The 21600-nt window shown below is 40.9% G+C and overlaps 1 protein-coding gene across 2 annotated transcripts; it reads left to right on the top strand.

The window, feature by feature from the left end:
• The first annotated feature begins 469 nt into the window (after positions 1 to 469).
• LOC110288028 (putative vomeronasal receptor-like protein 4) lies at positions 470 to 7640 on the top strand. 2 transcript variants are annotated; one of them, XM_085831247.1, is made up of 2 exons: positions 470 to 655; positions 4381 to 7640. In XM_085831247.1, the coding sequence occupies exon 2, from the start codon at positions 4402 to 4404 to the stop codon at positions 5302 to 5304; it is 903 nt and encodes a 300-aa protein (XP_085687373.1). In that variant the 5' UTR covers positions 470 to 655; positions 4381 to 4401; the 3' UTR covers positions 5305 to 7640. The 2 variants fall into 2 exon arrangements, with proteins under 2 accessions (XP_085687373.1, XP_085687372.1); XM_085831246.1 differs by having other exon boundaries at positions 470 to 719.
• Positions 7641 to 21600: the final 13960 nt, after the last annotated feature.

Below are 21600 nucleotides of genomic sequence, written 5' to 3'. Positions count from 1 at the left end.
TACTGGACACCTGAAGACTAAACATTGATCCTAAGCTATTGAATATCTTTTCTTCCTGATGTTACTGAGTTTTAGAGTTTTATTAGACACATTTGTTTTATTAGACACATTTGTTTTATTAACATGTATTTTACCTGTATATATTTTGCATGCATATGTGTCTATGTATCATGGATATGATTAATAACTGTGAAAGCCAAAGGAGGGCATTAGATCCCCTGAAACTGGAGTTACAGATGTTTGAGAATCACCATGGGAGTGCTGAGAATCCAAAAGGGGCTTTTGCAAAAAGACTAATTGAACTTTGAAATGTTCAGAGAGCAAAAGTCTCAGTATCTCAGAAGTTTCTCCCAATTCATTTCCTGGCTTTGGGGCAAAAGGAAGAGGGAAGTCCCAGGATCCAGGAAACTTAGGCACTATAATAAGGACCAGAAACTTTCTGGCTCAGCAAATGACAGGGCACCAGAGAGATCACAGACCTGACATCAAGGGTGGAGATTGCAGAAGGAGCCCTTTCCCCATGGAGAAGCCAAACTTCTAATGGTGACATCCTATTAGCAGTGACAGTTGCTGTGAGCCCAGGGCTCAAGGACAATAAACAGGACCAAGTTATGTTGTGGGGGCACCAACCCAGAGCCTTGCACAGACTCTGCTGGTGAGTGTTTCATCATGTCACAGTGAACTGAAGCTGTCTTTCACATCAACAGAGATGCTGCGAGGTAGGGATGGTTAGGGGAGGTGATTGAAGAGAAGGTCTGGGTTCCTCTGTCACTGTGAAAGAGGAAGGTGACAAGATCCAGGAAGAAAGCAGTCTCTCATTTCCCACCTGCCATCCAGAATTTTTTCCATATCCATGAGGGAGCGGAGTGCACCTGTGTGGGGTGCACTGAGCCAGAGATGCTCATTACAGCTCAGGCAGGTACAGGAGACATGGTATGAAATTTCAGCTTGAGTGTAGGGAAGCTTTACTTCTTTGCAGTTTCTCGAGTTTGTGTGTTTGTGCTCACAGGAGGGAGAGGTTCTCCGCCAACAGTGTCTTATATCAGGTGCCCTTTAGCTTTCTCACTGTGGGGGACTTTGCCCTTCTTTGTCATGGTTTTATTGTTCCTAAAGTTTCTCCTGATTCAGAACATAACACAACTATGCAGGAAACTGACATGACACAAAATCCTAGAGCAATGACTATTAGACCATGTTTAACACTGGGCAGACACTGTCCTAAGCAATATGTGCCTCTCCTCCACTGAATTCTCACAATACACCTGAATGGTACAGAACCATCTTCCCTACGTTAGTGAGTCTTAAAGGGTCCAAGTAAAACATTCAAAGCTAGGCATGTAGCACCTAGGGAATGCAGAACTGGCAGACAGAACTGCTGGTTGTAAAGCCTGGGCTTATTGATACTGCAGTTTAGCCTTTCTGAATCTACTGAGAGAGTCTCCCATACATCTCGGTCTTGCATTGGAGTCCATGACCCATTCCTGAAAGAAAATAGCAGATTGATTAGGTTTGTTTTAGTAAGATTTTATTTTTTAATTGTTTCTGCTTTTTTACAGACATGTTTTTTTTCTGTGTAACAGTCCTGGTTATTCTAAAGCTTGCTTTGTAGATCAGGTTGGCCCTGAACTCTCAGATATCCCACTGCCTCTGCATTCTGAGTGCTGGGATTAAAGGTTTATGCAACCATGCTTGATTTGTTATTTGCTCTTGCTTACATGCCAAGGACTAAGGGTTGAGGAAGGTAATTAAATGTATATATTCTTTAAGTTGATAATTAAATATAATGCATTATATGACATATACATTAAATAAATATAATGAAATACATGTTATTCATAAATATATAAATCTTCCAATTTATCTAGCATAGACGTGTGTGTGTGTTTCGATGTAGAAGGGACACTATGAAATGAAAGGCTATTTTATCATTTTAAATTTTGCTATTAGCATTGCAGAGATAATATAAAAAACTATTAAATTGTAAACAGTTCAATACAGATGGATTTTTTGAGAGGAAATAAAACATTGTTGATTAGTTTTTTGCCCTTTAAATTGGTTGGAGCATGGAAGCTCCTATCATTGTACAAGAGGAAAAGTGCTAAATACTTACCAAATGTGCCATGGAGATTGAATTGACTTCTCCAGGATACTGAGCTTGTCAATCTTAAAGAAAGAGGCTAGTTCAAATGTTTCTTCAAATTTTCTCATCAATTCCTTTCTGTAATTAAAATGCAGTTTGAGAACCAACAGTTTCTTTGAGCAACCTATAATCTTTTGAGCAGGCACTATGTTAATATTTCTGTCGTAGGTGTCTAAGAAATTCTCACTGCTCAGTGCTGCAAGGAAATAGACAGAAAGGATACATAGACTTCTGAGGTTGAGGAATGCCCAACATAGACTTCTGGGGCCAGGAAAAGCTCATGAGATGAGACTTTAGGCACAGTGCTTTGAAGCGTGGAAGTTCATCAAAGATCAGCCTTGTATATCACACATGCTCCTGTGGACAGAGAACCGCTGGTGTTACATGGGGTGTCAAAGAAACTCAGAAATAATTTTGATGAAGAGAGGACACCAAACTGAAGAGGACAAATTAAAATTGAAGTTGTAATTTTAAGCTCTATGTATTTTGTGAGGGGTGAAACAAATAGAATAGATTTCAAAAGACTCAGTTTTACTACAACATAGAAAATAAAAAACAGAAAAAGATACCATTCATAAAGTGATTACATTTACAGTGTAGGATATTGGGGGGGCTGGCAGGCTGAGGGATTTCTGACTGAGAACATCACTAGAGTGAACCAACCTTACCAGCAAGAACTTTATTAAGTTCTACAAGGACAAGTTTCCTTGAGTTTTATTGGGGGAAGTGTGCTCAGAAGAAAGAGTATAAACAAGATAAATAGGTCTAAAAATGAAATTTCCTACTGCGGGACCGTTGGTGTGTGGGAAAGAGGGGAGTGGGAGAGAGTGCCTACGTTCTGCCAGAGTTCCAGTGCTCTGGGCGGGCAGGCACAGGAGGACTGCCATATGCTTTCCATGCAGCCCCAGGTGGGCATCTGGCTGTGTGAAACCACTGACCCCACACGGCGGGGGGTGGACAAGGGGCAGCCCCCTGTACCAGGTTCTCAATCTCTGGCATCCCAAGCTGGATACAGCGGAGGAGCTAAGAACAAGATAGGGACCCTGGGGTGGCACTCACCCCTGGAGATACGGGAAGAGAGGGCAGGGGGAAAAAGGGGCGCTGGGTGGTTCCCACGCGAGCAAGAGTCTTTAGTCCAGTCTTTCACGATCAGAGGATCAGAGACAGTCTATGGTTTTAGAGCTTTATTGTAAAAAGGCAGGGGGAAAGAGAGAAAGTAAAATGAGAGACTGGCCATGGCCATGTGGAGAGAGGGGGAAAGGGAAAGAGAACAAAGAGAGCTAGAGAGTAAGAAAGGTGAAGGCTTAGAGAGAGGTAAAAGCTTAGAGAGCGAGGAGAGGCCAAACAGCCCATTTATAGTGGGCTGTGTTATCTTGCTGTTGGTAGGTAACTGTGTGGAGGAGTCTAGCCAGAAGGCCAGAAGCTTGGGACATTGTCTACAGGATTGAAATCCATATGCCTCTCTTGTGGGAGTTGTGGGGGCAGTAATTTCAACAGTATCCAGGGGTCTAGGAGACATGATCGAATGCCTACCATCCCATGTAGGTGGAAATTACCACCACTGGGTCCCACTGGGGTTCAAGACCTAGGCTTGAAAGGAGACCAGGCTGTCTGTGCATAGCCCATGCCCCACATCCTACAGCATGGTTCTACCCATGAAGATGGAGAAAACAATTATTTTTTTATCTATACTTAGTCCCACATTAAGCCCTGTGATCTGAACTTTCATACCCTAGCTCAGTCATTAACCTACCTATATTTAATTGATCAAAGGTCTTGGGTGGAAGAATACTATATCATTTCCCCCAAAGAAACTGGTCCAGTTGATCAAGTATAACTTTCTGAGAAGCTGAAATCATTTTATTAGTTCAACATCATTTGACTGATGGTTGCATATGGGGCAGTGAAGAGGATCAGGATAATTCACAAAGTCCAGTAGCCTGAGGTCATACTGGGTTACATGAGTGAAAAAGTGATGTCATGCTTACATGTGGGAAAAATCATGATAATAAGAACTTGATGGATGTAGGGGATAAAGAAGGATCTTTTTGAAAGGCAGGAAAACTGAAATTTATGCCCTAATTGTAGCTATCATCATTTGAATGGGGAGGGAAAACAGACAAACCAGGAAAACAATGAAATGATGAGGAAAATCCCTTTGTGTTTACATACTTGAAATGATGCATTTTATCAGAATAGACAGAAAACTTCATGTGTATCTCTCAAATGATTTTCCCTAGTGCTGTCTATGAATTCAGAAGATGAACTGGAGTAATGTTATCCACACAATAATCTTCCTTTCTCTTATTGGACCTGGAATTATGGGGAATATCCTAATGTTTGCGAGACTTGGGTTCACTTCTGCCTTGGAGACTGAGAAAAAGCCCATTGACCTAATTCTCATCCACTTGGTGTTTTCTAATATGATCATCATTTGTACGACAGGGTTGAAGGAGCTTGCCACAGTGTTTTATTTCAGAAACTTCCTAGGAGATATTGGCTGCAAAACTACAGTTTATCTGGCAAGGATGGCACGGGGCCTTTCCATCTGTACCACCTGTCTCCTCAGTGTGGTCCAGGCTGTCACCATCAGTCCCAGGACCACCTTTTGGACAAAACTCAAACCACAGACATCATGCCAAGTTCTTCCCTTTCTCCTCCTTTTCTGGATTGTTAATGTTCTCATAAGCTCCAACTTACTCTCTTACATTAAAGCAGGCAGTAGCTTGAACAGGTCTGTGGCTATAATGTACATTGGCCACTGCTATATGCTACCATCCAGACACATTATCAAGTGGTTTTTCCTCTCTCTCATGACTCTTCGTGATGTCATCTTTCAGAGTCTCATGGGCTGGAGCAGTGGTTCCATGGCTCTCCATCTGTATAATCATCACAAACGTGTTCTCTACCTTTATAGCTCCAGGTTTTCAAACAACTCCCCTCCAGAAATCAGAGCTACATGGAGTGTTCTCATTCTTATGGCCTGCTTCCTTTTCTTCTATTGGGTAGATTTCATTCTCTCTTTCTATACAGGTTTCACAGTAACACATGATTCTCTTTCACTAAATATTAAAACATTTTTAGAACTTGGTTATGCTAGTTTCAGTCCCTATGTTCTGATTAGCAGAAATGTCCGTGTCCCTAATATCTTGCATGCTCACTGAGAAGTGTAGAAATCACATTCTATAGCTAAAAGTACATATATCTATCGTATACTGCTTTGCCATAATGAATTTTAGGGGTGGGGACTATGTTCTCTGCTATGTTGCATAGGCTGACCTGACAACCAGTACATAGCACAGAATGACGGTCTCAGTTCAGGACCACAAATGCTGGTATCACAAGTATTCCCCACCATTATGCCATTTCATAACATCAAATTAAATATTATAATAATACATTTCCTTTTCTTAAGATGTTTGCCATTGCCCAATGTGTAGACTTGTTTAGGGTTTTTAGGCAGGTGGAAGGTGGGTTCTTACCATTCCACCAACACTATCATGGGTCTTTTTGATTCTCACTATCACTGGGGAAAAATACTGAAGAAAACATTGTTGTCAGAAGTAAGTGTTTCACTTTTTGTTCCTTAGATGCTGAGTAGGAAAACAAGAAAGGGTTGGTGAAGGTGAGGAGGTGACCCTTATCTGAGCTGAGATTGCAGGATAGAGGAAAGACTATTGTGAGACAGGTGAAGTCATCAGAGCAAGACAAATCTAGTCAATAATTTTTTTGACATAGCTAGATGCACATGAGTTGTGGGCAAGTGGCCTATGAGACTGAGGACACATAAGGGATATGCCTATTGGAGCCCATGTGTTACAGCCTTGTAAAGTGGAGGACATTGGTAGTGCTGACAGGTCCACAGCCTCAGGCCCATGTGGAGCTCAGAAAGTGGCCCCAACTCTGAGTCCTCAAGACACTCTGCACTCCAGTCATCCCAGGGAGGCTCCTGTCTGCTCTGAGCTTTGTGAGTACCACTCATGAAGTGATGCAGGACCATGTAAGGTTCTTCACCAAAGTTGCCCATCAGCTCACTGCAGTTCCTCCCCAGGATAAACAGGAAAAAAAAAGTTCTTGCAGGAAGTGTGGTTGAACTGCTCTCTCTGCAGCTGAGCTGTTCCTGGAGGAAAGCCAAGGCTGCCTGAGATGCTTCCCTGGTTCAAGAGTAAAACTCTCCAGAGGAAAGCAAGAGATAGGTCATGCAGTGGGTCTCTGGAATACTGCTCCTTGCTAATATAAACTAGGCCTTTAATATTTTATAATATAAATTAAAGACCACTACTATGTTTAGATTTTATGTCAATATGTCACAAATTTGAATCTCCTGAGTAAGGAACCTCACATAGAGTTGTTCTGTCTTGATTGATGTGGGAAGATCCAACCCAACTGTTGGTGGCACGTAGCAGTAAGAGCCCAGGTTAAAAGTGTATGTCAGAGTTAAGACCATGCTGCCTCAGGCTTGCCTGGCTTTTCCTCATGTCTCTAGCTGATATGCTCTGTTGTTGTTTCGGGGGCTAATTCCTTTGCTGAGAACAGAACCAATGGCTCTCTAGGAAATGTCAAGGCTTCTGCAGCCACATTGGAACTACTGAGGCACATACCTCAGTACCAGTACCACTACCAGTTATGCCCCCAGTGAGAGACAGCTACAGAGAAACTACTCCAATTGATGAGGCTCACAGGCTCAAAGTCTAAGTGAAATATTAGGTTCTCAGCTAGTCCAGTGTGCTTTCACTTCTGTTACTATTTTAATCCTAGTAGCAAATTCTGGCATGTTATATACATGTATTATATTTTTACTATATACTGTATAAAAATTTTCCATTTCCTTGGTTCCACCTGCTCTGCATGCCACCTCACTGTGGTCCAGGCTGTCACCATCAGTCCCAGGACCACCTCTTGGAGAACCTTTTGAGCACCCTTTTGGCCACAGACTGCATGACAAGTTCTTGCCTATTTATTTCTTCTTTGTATCTTTAACTCTCTGATGAGCTCCAAATCTCTCTATTATGTCTTAGAAGTCAGTAACATGATCACATCCAGAGTTACAATTTATTATGGGTATTGTATTATGCTACTGCTATTGTTTTGGAATTTGTGACCTCTGGGAAAGGCCATAGGTTTAGTACAGACTATAACTTTCAAAGCTGCTTGCAGGACATCAATCTCTGTCATGTGAGACTGTCATGTGAAGGGAAGGATATTTAAAGGTGAAAGGCCTTGAACATCTGCACAAGCAAGCCAAGAGCTGTTTTGCTCTGCCAATGTCAGGTACTCAAGGCAACCTCAAAATACTTCTTGGATGACTACATGATCAGGTTATGGAAGACAAAGGGCAGTCAGTCATGTTATAACAAATAGAGGGTCACAGCTGTACATTTCCAGCTTGGGGGGTGGATCCCTGTACTGGGCACTTATCTTCCAGGTACTGCAGTCAGAAGCAAACTGCTAATGCGGCTCAAAGATGATGCCTAGCATAAAGTGAAGTTTCTTTACTTATCACATTACTGTCTATGGGTCTTGATTGAGTTCATTTTCTTTTCCAGTTAAAAAATTAAGAGGCAGGGTCAGCAGATAGAATGAAGAAAAGCTTTTACTAGTGACAAAGAAACACACACACACACACACACACACACACACACACACACACACACACTGAGTCAGACACAGAGAAGGACCCTCTGCAAGCATAGGAGGACTCCAGAAGCCAAAGCCCAGTTTCTGACTGAGGGCAGGATATTCTAATGATCTTGGGGGTGGGGGGTCCTTCTGCCCTAATTTTAGCTTATTCAGGTTGAACAAAGAAAGGGATGCTGATAAGTCCACAACTTTGGGTAAAATGCCTGGTCCAGCTGTTGACTTTCACTGACCTATGCAGAGTGTCTGTGAGACCTGGGATTTGAGGACCTCAAATAATGAGGCATACTACAGTCTAAAGCTGCAGACAAAGTTATTTTAGTTTCAATGTACCTTTATACACTGATGAACTAAAGAAAGTCATGACCCAAGGAAGGTTGATTGAGTTCAGAAAAATATGACCAGGAAAACATGTAAATAGATGCCAATAAGCACATTGCAAAATATCAACAGAACAGACATTTTCCAGAACTTTCTCAGAACAGACCAATTTAAACACTATTGCCTGGTATGTAGTATAAATTACATCAGGAAATGCATGAAAACAAAGCAAAAGACCCTAGCCAGATTCGGGCATATTGAGTACAGCACTCAGCACATTGTTTCACCTGATTGTATTCTATAGCTATGATCTGACATCCAACAAGAATTAGTATGTCTCATACATTGAATGTGTGTATTTGTCTCAGGAGGCATAAAACCATGCCCAAGAATAATCCAGAGAACAAAATGCACCTCAGGTCAAAGGCCCTTTGCCATTTTTTCCAGGAGTGTCTCTTATAATTCCATATTCAATCCAGCCTTGAACTTGTAGGACTAGTTTGTAGTGGCAGGGGAAAAAAACCTGCCAGGCCTTTAGGTCTTTGTCTTTGGATCTGTATATTTTCCATTTTTATTACCTATTTGTGGCTTTCCATCTGTTTTCTTATCTAGGACCTAACTTTCTATCTTCAGTGTCACCCCCACAGATAGTGACACGAGGGTTTTTCTCTTCCCTCTTTCTCTTCTTAATATTCTCTCTTCTACCTCCACCCCCAACATTTGCTCTATGTCTTCTCTTTCTGCTTCTCTTAGTGATGCAGTTTTTCACAGACTCATGGGGTTGAGTAGTGGATCAATGGTACTATATAATGGTACATATGAAGCTCAATGGTGCCTGTATAAACATCACAGGGGTGCCCCTGCAAACAGTTGCAGTTCAGAAATCAGAGCTGCACAAAATGTTCTCATTCTTATAACCTGTTTCCTTATCATTTATTGAATAGGTTTTTTATTAGACATTTTTTATTTACATTTTAAATGTTATCCCCTTTCCTAGTTTCCCCTCCGAAAATTCCCTATCCCCTTCCCTCCCCCCCTTATTGAGTAGGTTTTATTTTATTCTTTTACATAAGTTCTATTAGACATGGCTATGCCATTTTGTAATGCTCTTTCATTTTGGTCAAACGGTGGCAATTCCCATAAGTGAAATTTTAGAAATAAAGTAACTTTCCTCCCTAGATTCTTATGACCCACACCCAATGGAATATCAGTAGTGGATAGCCTTGCTTACCCCTAACATCAGCTAAATGCAAACCCAAAAAGGTAATTTTCAGTTTCTTTCCTATCTCTCTTCAGGAGAAGAATCTAAGAAGGGACAGCACTGTGTCCTGTGAGCCAGATCTCTCCTCAGAGCACCTGCATGCTGCTGTCTTTCTATGGTATTAATAACACTTATAATAAACTTCTTGCCCTCAAAAGATAATCAACCTCAGTGTCATCCTTGAGCCTTGAACTGAAACAACTCACTACCTCATACATGCTTCTACAACACTAAATGTTAGAATATTTCTAAACCTTGGCTGTGCTGTTCTTAGCCCCTTGGTCCTGATCAGCAGAGATGTTGGTATTGCTAAATGAGGAGAGGCACACTGACAAATTCATCAGGTACTCTTTACACCCATTCTTTGGTGAACTGAAAGTATATATAGTACACATTACAGTTCACTAATGCTCTAATATTTCAAGTCAGTGAGTTAATTAAGGCTTTTCAAAATAGCTTTGCATTTTATTAAATTGATACTAGACAGATACTAGACCTGCTCTAAGGAGTCTAAAATGCTGGAAGGACAGATTCCTACCTGCCTCACGTTCTACTGTGTTGTTGAAGGGTCTTGTGCACTGTATATTCAGATGCTGATTTCTGTGCCCTTAGATGTAGTTACAGGCCAGACACAGGTATTCTCGTGAATAATGAAGAGTTTCATGTATCAATGTGATATAAAGAATGCTCCCCAGTTATTTCTGATTGGTTAATAAAAGACTGAATAGCCAATGATTGGGCAGAAGAGATATAAAGGCTGGACTTCCCATCTCAGCCAAGGGTCCCAGGGGGAAGAGTGAAGTAGGAGTCCACCATGAGCCAGGAGAGTATCCAGGAGAATGGCCATGAAGTAGAGGAAGAAGATAAGGTTGGGCATGAGGAGGAGTTGCCAAGGGAGTTCTCCATGAGCATAGACAGTTCTAGGAGTGCAGGCTGAGAGACTAGATGAAAGTAACTCTAAGCATGAGATGCAGATAGCATAGGAAATTAGAAATATCTGCTCAGTTATTGTGCTTAAAGCCTGCTGAATAAATCAATAGGTCCCCATCTCAATTATTTGGGAGCTAGCCAGGTGAAGAAAAACTGCACCCTTTACATTTTATCCTATATTGCACCCATAATGTATCTCTGGATCTCTTACTTACTTGGGAATAACAATTGCTGGGGACAGCATACCAGGGGAGTGCCTGCAGCAGGCCTAGATGGAAGCATCCCAGTAGTTCACAGGCAGATCTTTGTTAAAAAAAAAAAAGATTGTTACCATTTTTTCCTAACCCTAGACCTGCACAATGACTATAGATTTCATCTGTGCGTGACTGCTTTTCAGTTGGCCTTGGTGTGCATAATTATTCTATTATATCTGGCTTTCCTATTCCCTGCTCCTTTTGCTCTGGTGAATTCTGTGAAACTAGATGTTCCTTGATGTAATGATTCTTAAATAATTAAAAATTGAGGCATAGGGGCACAGCACAGTCCTAATGGCCCAGGTTCGTGCTATGCACTATCATCTTGGAAACAATGTAATAACTGCACACTGGTAGTTTTGGATTAATGTTTGGCTTTCAAGAGAAGTTTAAATAAATCATATTTAGAAATTATGAGAAAATGAAGCAGAGTCAATATTGGGAATCCAAGAAAGGAAAAAGTTATTTAAGTTATAAGTTTTGCACAACATTTGAGAGTTGTTCCTGGATAAGCAAGTGTAGAATACAAATATATATTTACTGGTCAAATATATATTTACTAATATATATTTACAAATATATATTTACTAAGTCAAAACATAGGGACTCTTAGCATAGTTATTGTATCCAGGGTGCAGAAGCAGAAAGCAAGCAGAACTACTGAGTTAAGGGTTAACTTGATTCTTTCTGGCCACTGTCTGGCAGCTTTGCCCATGTCATTTATCATTAGAGCTTCACAAGGAAATGCATGTAGCTAATCATGGAGCTCTGAGCTCTGAAGTATAATAAGTCAAAAGTTAAAATTTAAATAATGATAAGTTTGCAATTATTATTTTGGCCACAGGCCTGATAATAGGAAAAGCTTGAAAATTTGGGGAACAATTGTAATCCTGAATCTTTGTGGGCTGTGGTCATTCTTTTGAATTTGATTTGGCAATGATTATACATTTTTTTTTAATTTTTCTACCTGGTTTTGGAGTAACAATAAAAGATTATGGCAAGTTAAAGGTGAGAGTGTGAGAATATGTGGGGAGAGGGGTGTGTGTGTGTGGAGTGAGTGAGAGAGTGAGTGGAGAGAGTGTGAAGGAAGAGTGAGGTGTGGGTGAGGTATGCATGAGAGAGTATATGTGGGAAGTAGGTGTTTGTGTGTGTGAAAGGAGAGCGCATGGGGTATGTGTGAAGAGTGTATGTGTGAGTGAGAGGAGAGTGCACAGAAGTGTGTAGGAGTGTGGGAGTTTGAGAAAAGAAAAGCACACAGGAGAAAAGCAGAGTGTGCATGAGAGTGCAGGGTGCATGTAGCCTCAAGGTGTGAATCAATGAGAGAGAGAGAGAGACAGAGACACAGAGAAAGAGCAACCTCAAGCCTTGAATCTTGCCTGTCAGCTTGTAACCAAAAAAGTTGTCTCTGTGTGTGTTTATTATGTACCTTCCAGATATCCCTGCTTCCACTTGAGAGCCCAGACCTTGTGTCAAGGCTGGAACCTAGCATTATGTAGCACCCCATGTGGGGCCATACTTAGAAGTGCTTTCCTTTAATTCTCTAACAAGTTTACAGGAGATGGGTTCCCATTCCAGATCTTTATCATCGTTGCTTACTACTGGAAGAAACATCAACTTTCCCTTGTCCTCTAGCTTCCTGCATTGCTTGCAGAATGTGGGACTGAGGGAGTATCCTTTTCTTGTCCCTTTTTCTAGGCTTTGGAGGAGGTCATAGAAGTGTGGTGGGGCATTCAGATTTATGATATTTAGCTGCCTCTTCCTCAAATTCAGATGCATCTCCGGGATCCAAAGGCTCTCCTTCCTCATCAAAGGTGGATGAAGTCTCCATCAATACTTCTACAATATACTGGGGAGAAGGTGTTTTTGATTCTGAGCAGTTTGTTTCTTAGCAGTTTGTTTGGACAATAAAGGAATACCTTCTTCCACAACATTTTCTGTACTACAAACAGAACCTGCTGATGAACTGGGAAGGTCCGTTATTTCAGCATGGGATAGTGTGTGTTTTACCGCAAACCAGAGAATAACTGCACTATATGAAACCTGTCATTCACCCTCCTCATCCTTATGTTCCAGGATCCAGGTTTTCATATCCTTTCCTATCCTTTTTTATGCTGGTTAATCCAAGGTCCCTGTATCAGGTAATTAAGGGCTCACAGAATGAACAAAGCAGAGAAAATCAAAGAGCTGCTGTATTTCAAATTAAAATTTCCATTCAAGCAAAGACGTAGGAAGAATCTTTCTTTACATAGATCGCTAACTGGATTCACCTTGACCCATAATGAAACTATAAAACCATCACACTGTCACTTCCTACCTATTCTTTCTCAGAACTTTGACTGCAGCTTTCCAGGTAGGGTCCTTTCTGCATCAAAAGCAAGAGGGAGGACTTACCCAAATCTTCCACTTTGAGCCCCACGACCTGGGCTCCATATAATGCAGAGGACAGCCTGCAGCAAACAGTGAAGATGATCCTATTGTCAGGAAGCTAGAGCTACAAATAAAAAAAGAACAACTAAGGATCATCCACATTGTATCCCCTCAGGGGCCTTCCATGGTTATCCTGTGAAGGAAGTTTCCCAACTGTAGAGAGAATCTTTAAGCATCACTTGTCAATAAAAGCCTAGGGTCAATAAACTGAGGCAGGATTAGAAGGTGGGGCATTCTGCAGAGAGGATTCTGGGGTAGAGACAGGTGCTGGGGGAGATTTTTTCATCCAAACATGTGGGGAGTCAGATGTACTGGGGACTGAGGGAGTGGTAATGGGCCATGTGGCAAATGTGGACTAGAATAAATGAGATAATTGAGTTATGAGTTAGTGGGAATGACCCAAGCTTTGTCCTGGGGAATTATTCATAATAATTCTGTCTCAGTTGTTATTTCATGAACTTGGGCATGGGTAGAAAACTGAGTTTACTAATGATGTCCACTGGGCAGCATGTTATCCAAGCATAGGGCCTGAGAAAGCTCAGAAAGCCAGGCAAGAAAGCTGTGAAAGTGAAAGTTGGTGGAAGGTGAGGAACAAGCATTTCCCAGAGCTGGACAAAATTTCCTAGCCAGGCAGGAGGTTAAATCCTTTTAAAAGAAAGCCAGGAGTACAGCAGAGCTCTGAGGAGCTCTGAGGAGCCATAGGTATCATGTTATTCTGAGAAATAGATCCCTGAGCTAGGATATCATGGAAGGGCAAATAACAGTTCCAGCCCAGAACCAGCAAGGGCAGCCTGCTAGACCAATTGGAAGATGGCAGAGCCAGGATCCAATAGCTGGTGTAACATACTAGCTCAGTGGCAGATGTTAGGTGCAGGCAAATGGAAATGGCCGGAAAGGCTGAAAAGTAAACAGACTTGATAAGATACTTAGGAAACCCTTAAGAAGAGAATTAAAAATTAAAATATAAAAATCTTTTCCATGTTAAAAATGGAGAAAATGGATCCGGCCACCATCACTGCCAGAGGAAAGGGGTCCGAGCGGAGAGGGAGTGCTTTGCCTGAGCATCGGTGGCAGCAGACATCTTGGCTCCTGGACCCCTCTGAGTGTATTCTGCACAGGTGAGAGTACGGAATACAGAAGCAAATAGCTTCTGGGACGGGGGGAGCCACAGAGCTTCTAAGGTAGCCCCCTTTTCGGGCTCCAGACAGCTGGCCACTTTCCGGGCCAGAGGTTAGGGATCCGACCAGCCCAGGAACGCTTTGCCTGAGCATCGGCAGCAGACATCCTGGTTCCGGGACCACGCCGAGTGCATTCTGCACAGGCCCCAGACATCCGGCCACCATCCCTGCCAGAGGAAAGGGGTCCAAGCGGAGAGGGAGCACTTTACCTGAGCATCAGCAGCAGACATCTTGGTTCCGGGACCCCGCCTAGTATATTCTGCACAGCCCCAGAGATTACCAGATGGTGAAAGGCAAACACAAGAATCCTACTAACAGAAATCAAGACCACTCACCATCATCACAACACAGCACTCCCACCCCACCTAGTCCTGGGCACCCCAAAACAACTGAAAAGCTAGACCTGGATTTAAAAGCATATCTCATGATGATGGTAGAGGACATCAAGAAAAACTTTAATAACTCACTTAAAGAAATACAGGAGAACACTGCTAAAGAGTTACAAGTCCTTAAAGAAAAACAGGAAAACACAACCAAACAGGTAGAAGTCCTCAAAGAAAAACAGGAAAACACATCCAAACAGGTGATGGAAATGAACAAAACTATACTAGACCTAAAAAGAGAAGTAGACACAATAAAGAAAACCCAAAGTGAGGCAACGCTGGAGATAGAAACCCTAGGAAAGAAATCTGGAACCATAGATGCGAGCATCAGCAACAGAATAAGAGATGGAAGAGAGAATCTCAGGTGCAGAAGATTCCATAGAGAACATCGGCACAACAATCAAAGAAAATACAAACCCCAAAAGGATCCTAACTCAAAATATCCAAGAAATACAGGACACAATGAGAAGACCAAACCTACGGATAATAGGAGTTGATGAGAATGAAGATTTTCAACTTAAAGGGCCAGCTAATATCTTCAACAAAATTTTAGAAGAAAACTTCCCAAACCTAAAGAAAGAGATGCCCTTGAACATACAAGAAGCCTACAGAACTCCAAATAGACTGGACCAGAAAAGAAATTCTCCTGACACATAATAATCAGAACAACAGATGCGCTAAATAAAGATAGAATATTAAAAGCAGTAAGGGAGAAAGGTCAAGTAACATATAAAGGCAGGCCTATCAGAATTACACCAGACTTTTCACCAGAGACTATGAAAGCCAGAAGAGCCTGGACAGATGTTCTACAGACACTAAGAGAACACAAATGCCAGCCTAGGCTACTATACCCGGCCAAACTCTCAATTACTGTAGATGGAGAAACCAAAGTATTCCAGGACAAAACCAAATTCACACATTATCTTTCCACAAATCCAGCCCTTCAAAGGATAATAACAGAAAAAAAACCAATACAAGGATGGAAATCACACCCTAGAAAAAGCAAGAAGGTAACCCTGCAACAAACCAAAAATAAGACAGCCACAAGAACAGAATGCCAACTCTAACAACAAAAATAAAAGGAAGCAACGATTACTGTTCCTTAATATCTCTTAATATCAATGGACTCAATTCCCCAATAAAAAGACATAGACTAACAGACTGGCTACACAAACAGGACCCAACATTCTGCTGCTTACAGGAAACCCATCTCAGGGAAAAAGACAGACACTACCTTGGAGTGAAAGGCTGGAAAAATTTCCAAGCAATGGCCTGAAGAAACAAGCTGGAGTAGCCACTCTAATATCGAATAAAATCGACTTCCAACCCAAAGTTATCAAAAAAGACAAGGAGGGACACTTCATACTCATCAAAGGTAAAATCCTCCAAGAGGAACTCTCAATTCTGAATATCTATGCTCCAAATGCAAGGGCAGCAACATTCATTAAAGACACTTTAGAAAAGCTCAAAGCACACATTTCACCTCACACAATAATAGTGGGAGACTTCAACACACCACTTTCACCAATGAACAGATCGTGGAAACAGAAACTAAACAGGGACACAGTGAAACTAACAGAAGTTATGAAACAAATGGACTTAACAGATTTCTACAGAACATTTTATCCTAAAACAAAAGGATATACCTTCTTCTCAGCACCTCACGGGACCTTCTCCAAAAGTGACCATAATTGGTCACAAAACAGGCCTCAACAGATACAAAAATATTGAAATTGTCCCATGCATCCTATCAGACCACCATGGACTAAGGCAGATCTTCAATAACATCATAAATAATGGAAAGCCAACATTCAGGTGGAAACTGAACAACACACTTCTCATTGATACCTTGGTCAAGGAAGGAATAAAGAAAGAAATTAAAGACTTTTTAGAGTTTAATGAAAATGAAGCCACAACATACCCAAACCTATGGGACACAATGAAAGCATTTCTAAGAGGGAAACTCATAGCTCTGAGTGCCTCCAAAAAGAAACTGGAGAGAGCATCCACTAGCAGATTGACAACACATCTAAAAGCTCTAGAACAAAAGGAAGCAAATTCACCCAAGAGGAGTAGATGGCAGGAAATAATCAAACTCAGGGGTGAGATCAACCAAGTGGAAACAAGAAGAACTATTCAAAGAATTAACCAAACGAGGAGTTGGTTCTTTGAGAAAATCAACAAGATAGGTAAACCCTTAGCTAGACTCACTAGAGGGCACAGGGACAGCATCCTAATTAACAAAATCAGAAATGAAAAGGGAGACAAAACAACAGATCCTGAAGAATTCCAAAACAACATCAGATACTTCTACAAAAGGCTATACTCAACAAAACTGGAGAACCTGGACGAAATGGACAAATTTCTAGACAGATACCAGGTACCAAAGTTAAGTCAGGATCAAGTTAACGATCTAAACAGTCCCAAACCCCCAAAAGAAATAGAAGCAGTCATTAATAGTCTCCCAGCCAAAAAAAGCCCAGGACCAGATGGGTTTAGTGCAGAGTTCTACCAGACCTTCAAAGAAGATCTAATCCCAGTTCTGCACAAACTATTCCACAAAATAGAAGTACAAGGAACTCTACCTTGTACTCATTCTATGAACTCATTCTATGAAGCCACAGTTACTCTGATACCTAAACCACAGAAAGATCCAACAAAGATAGAGAACTTCAGACCAATTTCCCTTATGAATATTGATGCAAAAACCCTCAATAAAATTCTTGGTAACCGAATCCAAGAACACATTAAAGCAATCATCCATCCTGACCAAGTAGGTTTCATCCCAGGGATGCAGGGATGCTTTAATATATGGAAATCCATCAACGTAATCCATTATATAAACAAACTCAAAGACAAAAACCACATGATCATCTCGTTAGATGCGGAAAAAGCATTCAACAAGATCCAACACCCATTCATGATAAAAGTCTTGGAAAGATCAGGAATTCAAGGCCCATACCTAAACATGATAAAAGCAATCTACAGCAAACCAGTAGACAACATCAAACTAAATGGTGAGAAGCTTGAAGCAATCCCACTAAAATCAGGGACTAGACAAGGCTGTCCACTCTCTCCATACCTATTCAACATTGTACTTGAAGTCCTAGCCAGAGCAATTCGACAACAAAAGGAGATCAAGGGGATAAAAATTGCAAAAGATGAAGTCAAAATATCACTTTTTGCAGATGATATGATAGTGTATATAAGTGACCCTAAAAATTCCACCAGAGAATTCCTAAACCTGATAAACAGCTTCAGTGAAGTAGCTGGATATAAAATTAACTCAAACAAGTCAATGGCCTTTCTCTACACAAAGAATAAACAGGCTGAGAAAGAAATTAGGGAAACAACACCCTTCTCAATAGTCACAAATAATATAAAATATCTTGGCGTGACTCTAACTAAGGAAGTTAAAGATCTGTATAATAAAAACTTCAACTCTCTGAAGAAAGAAAATATAGAGGATCTCAGAAGATGGAAAGATCTCCCATGCTCGTGGATTGGCAGGATCAACATTGTAAAAATGGCTATCTTGCCAAAAGCAATTTACAGATTCAGTGCAATCCCCATCAAAATTCCAACTCAATTCTTCAACGAATTAGAAAGTGCAATCTGCAAACTCATCTGGAATAACAAAAAACCTAGGATAGCAAAAACTCTTCTCAAGGATAAAAGAACCTCTGGTGGAATCACCATACCTGACCTAAAGCTTTACTACAGAGCAATTGTGATAAAAACTGCATGGTACTGGTATAGTGACAGACAAGTAGACCAATGGAATAGAATTGAAGACCCAGAAATGAAGCCACACACCTATGGTCACTTGATCTTCGACAAGGGAGCTAAAACCATCCAGTGGAAGGAAGATAGCATTTTCAGCAAATGGTGCTGGCACAACTGGTTGTTATCATGTAGAAGAATGCAAATTGATCCATTCCTATCTCCTTGTACTTAGGTCAAGTCTAAGTGGATCAAGGAACTTCACATAAAACCAGAGACACTGAAACTTATAGAGGAGAAAGTGGGGAAAAGCCTTGAAGATATGGGCACAGGGCAAAAATTCCTGAATAGAACAGCAATGGCTTGCACAGTAAGATCAAGAATTGATAAATGGGACCTCATGAAACTGCAAAGCTTCTGCAAGGCAAAAGACACCATCAATAAGACAAAAAGACCACCAACAGATTTGGAAAGGATCTTTACCTATCCTAAATCAGATAGGAGACTAATATCCAATATATATAAAGAACTCAAGAAGGTGGAATCCAGAAAATCAAATAACCCCATTAAAAAATGGGGCTCAGAACTGAACAAAGAATTCTCACCTGAGGAATACCGAATGGCAGAGAAGCACCTGAAAAAATGTTCAACATCCTTAATCATCAGGGAAATGCAAATCAAAACAACCTTGATATTCCACCTTACACCAGTCAGAATGGCTATGATCAAAAATTCAGGAGACAGCAGATGCTGGCGAGGATGTGGAGAATGAGGAACACTCCTCCATTGTTGGTGGGATTGCAAGCTTTTACAACCACTCTGGAAATCAGTCTGGCAGTTCCTCAGAAAATTGGACATAGTACTACCGGAGGATCCAGCAATACCTCTCCTGGGCATATATCCAGAAGATATCCCAACTGGTAAGAAGGACACATGCTCCACTATGTTCATAGCAGCCTTATTTATAATAGCCAGAAGCTGGAAAGAGCCCAGATGCCCCTCAACAGAGGAATGGATACAGAAAATGTGGTACATTTACACAATGGAGTACAACTCAGCTATTAAAAGGAATGGATTTATGAAATTCCTAGGCAAATGGATGGACCTGGAGGGCATCATCTTGAGTGAGGTAACACAATCAAAAAGGAACTCACACAATATGTACTCACTCATAAGTGGATATTAGCCCAAAACTTAGGATACCCAAGATATAAGATACAATTTGCTAAATGCATCAAACTCATGAAGAATGAAGACCAAAGTGGGGACACTGTGCCCCTTCTTAGAATTGGGAACAAAACACCCATGGAAGGAGTTACAGAGACAAAGTTTGGAGCTGTGATGAAAGGATGGACCATTTAGAGACTGCCATATTCAGGGATCCACCCCATAATCAGCTTCCAAACGCTGACACCATTGCATACACTAGCAAGATTTTGCTGAAAGGTCCCAGATATAGCTGTCTCTTGTGAGACTATTCCGGGGCCTAGCAAACACATAAGTGGATGTTCACAGTCAGCTATTGGATGGATCACAGGGCTCCCAATGGAGGAGCTAGAGAAAGTATCCAAGTTGCTAAAGGGATCTGCAACCCTATAGGTGGAACAACAATCTGAACTGACCAGTACCCTGGAGCTCTTGACTATAGCTGCATATGTATCGGCCATCACTGGAAAGAGAGGCCCATTGGACACACAAACTTTATATGCCCCAGTACAGGGGAACACCAGGGCCAAAAATGGGAATGGGTGGGTAGGGAAGTGGCGGGGAGGTTATGGGGGACTTTTGGGAGAGCATTGGAAATGTAATTGAGGAAAATACGTAATAAAAAAAAAAGAAAAGAAATTTTAAAAAAAATGGAGAAAATGCAGTGGCACATGTGACCCCCACCCCCACTGCCTCGAGCAGGCTGGCTCAGACCTATTTCTGCCACAGATGCTAGCTCACCTAGGGTGGAGGCTTCTGACCTAGGTAAAATCTATTGTTCTGCCACATATGCAGCTTTCCTTCAAGACACCACTAACTGCTGAGAGGCTGAACCTATTTTCCTAACATGATCCTGAGAAAGCAATGAGATCCTGGCATGGTGGGAGATGGGTTTCCCCTCTTTATAAGCTCAGACTCATAAGTAAACATTGGCCCTGATAGAGAATTTTGTCTTGGCTCATTATTTCTCAAGCCACCTTTCCCATACAAACCCCATCTTTCCTTTCAGAAATCCAGTAACCCATGGCTGCTGGTGGCTACAGCACAGGGTATCTAGATTCAATATAATTTTGCTATGCTTATCAGCACAAAAATAATTACTTTTTTCAGCAATAACTATAATTTTATCTACCATTTTAAAGAGAGATCTAAAGAAGGCAAACTTAGATAAGGAAAGAACTGAAAGATGATATGGTAGGTTATAGTCCATAAATAGAGATTAGAAGATTCTTTTAAGTCAGTTTAAAGAATCTTCAAAAGAATTCAATCTGGAGCCCATAGTGACAGCAGATAACAGAGTTCCAGATGAGAAAATTCACCAAGGCTTGAGGAATGAGAATGGCAGCCCATAGAGATGCAATATTCTAAGTTAAGAATCCAGATTCTGCTTAATGATTCTGCTTAGAGCAATGTTATACAATAGATTGTGTGTTTCATTTTGTAGATTTGAGAATTAAGATATATATATATGTAAATTCATAATATAGTTTCATACTCATGATTTTAATATGTGTTTGCCTTTTAAAAAGGCTGATTCTGAGATTGCATATTTATTAGAGATGATGGATGTTTTATGAATGATGTTGCAGGTTGAAGCTGATGATGTTTCAACAGATGTATTCATTAGAATACAACAAATTTTCAACATCATTTAAAAAGTGTTACATATATATCTTATAATTTTATGGGTCAAGCAATTGTAGAGATATCCAACAGGACCTTAAAGGAAATTCTCATAGAACAAAAGGGAAATATAGAATCCCCGAAAGATAGTTTAAATAATGCTTTATTGATTTTAAAATTTGTAAATGCCAATGGGACAGCACAGCTGCTAAAAATCACTCTGTTTTAGAAAGACTGCTGAATTAGATTAATATAGATATATGATAACTTCAAATTGGAAGGCAGAAAATATGTTTGGGAAGATAATATGCTCTTATTTCACCAAAAGAAAAGCTGTGGATTCCTTTCAAATTTATACAAGTCAGATTGGACAGGGGAATTTCACGAAGATCTTGGCTGCAGACAGGAAGAAAGAAATCAAGAAAAACAAAGTGAGTAAAATATGTGCTGATCCCTCTACATGGAAACAGTTCTGAGACTGGCTGAGATTTGAAAATGTCTCCAGCCAGAACTTCAA

The sequence above is a fragment of the Mus caroli genome, unplaced genomic scaffold (genome assembly GCF_978045245.1).
Source record: "Mus caroli unplaced genomic scaffold, Mus_caroli_1 scaffold_15, whole genome shotgun sequence".
Lineage (NCBI taxonomy): Eukaryota > Metazoa > Chordata > Mammalia > Rodentia > Muridae > Mus > Mus caroli.
The sequence above is the reverse complement of the archived record's forward strand: the minus strand, read 5'-3'. Positions and strand labels throughout refer to the sequence as shown.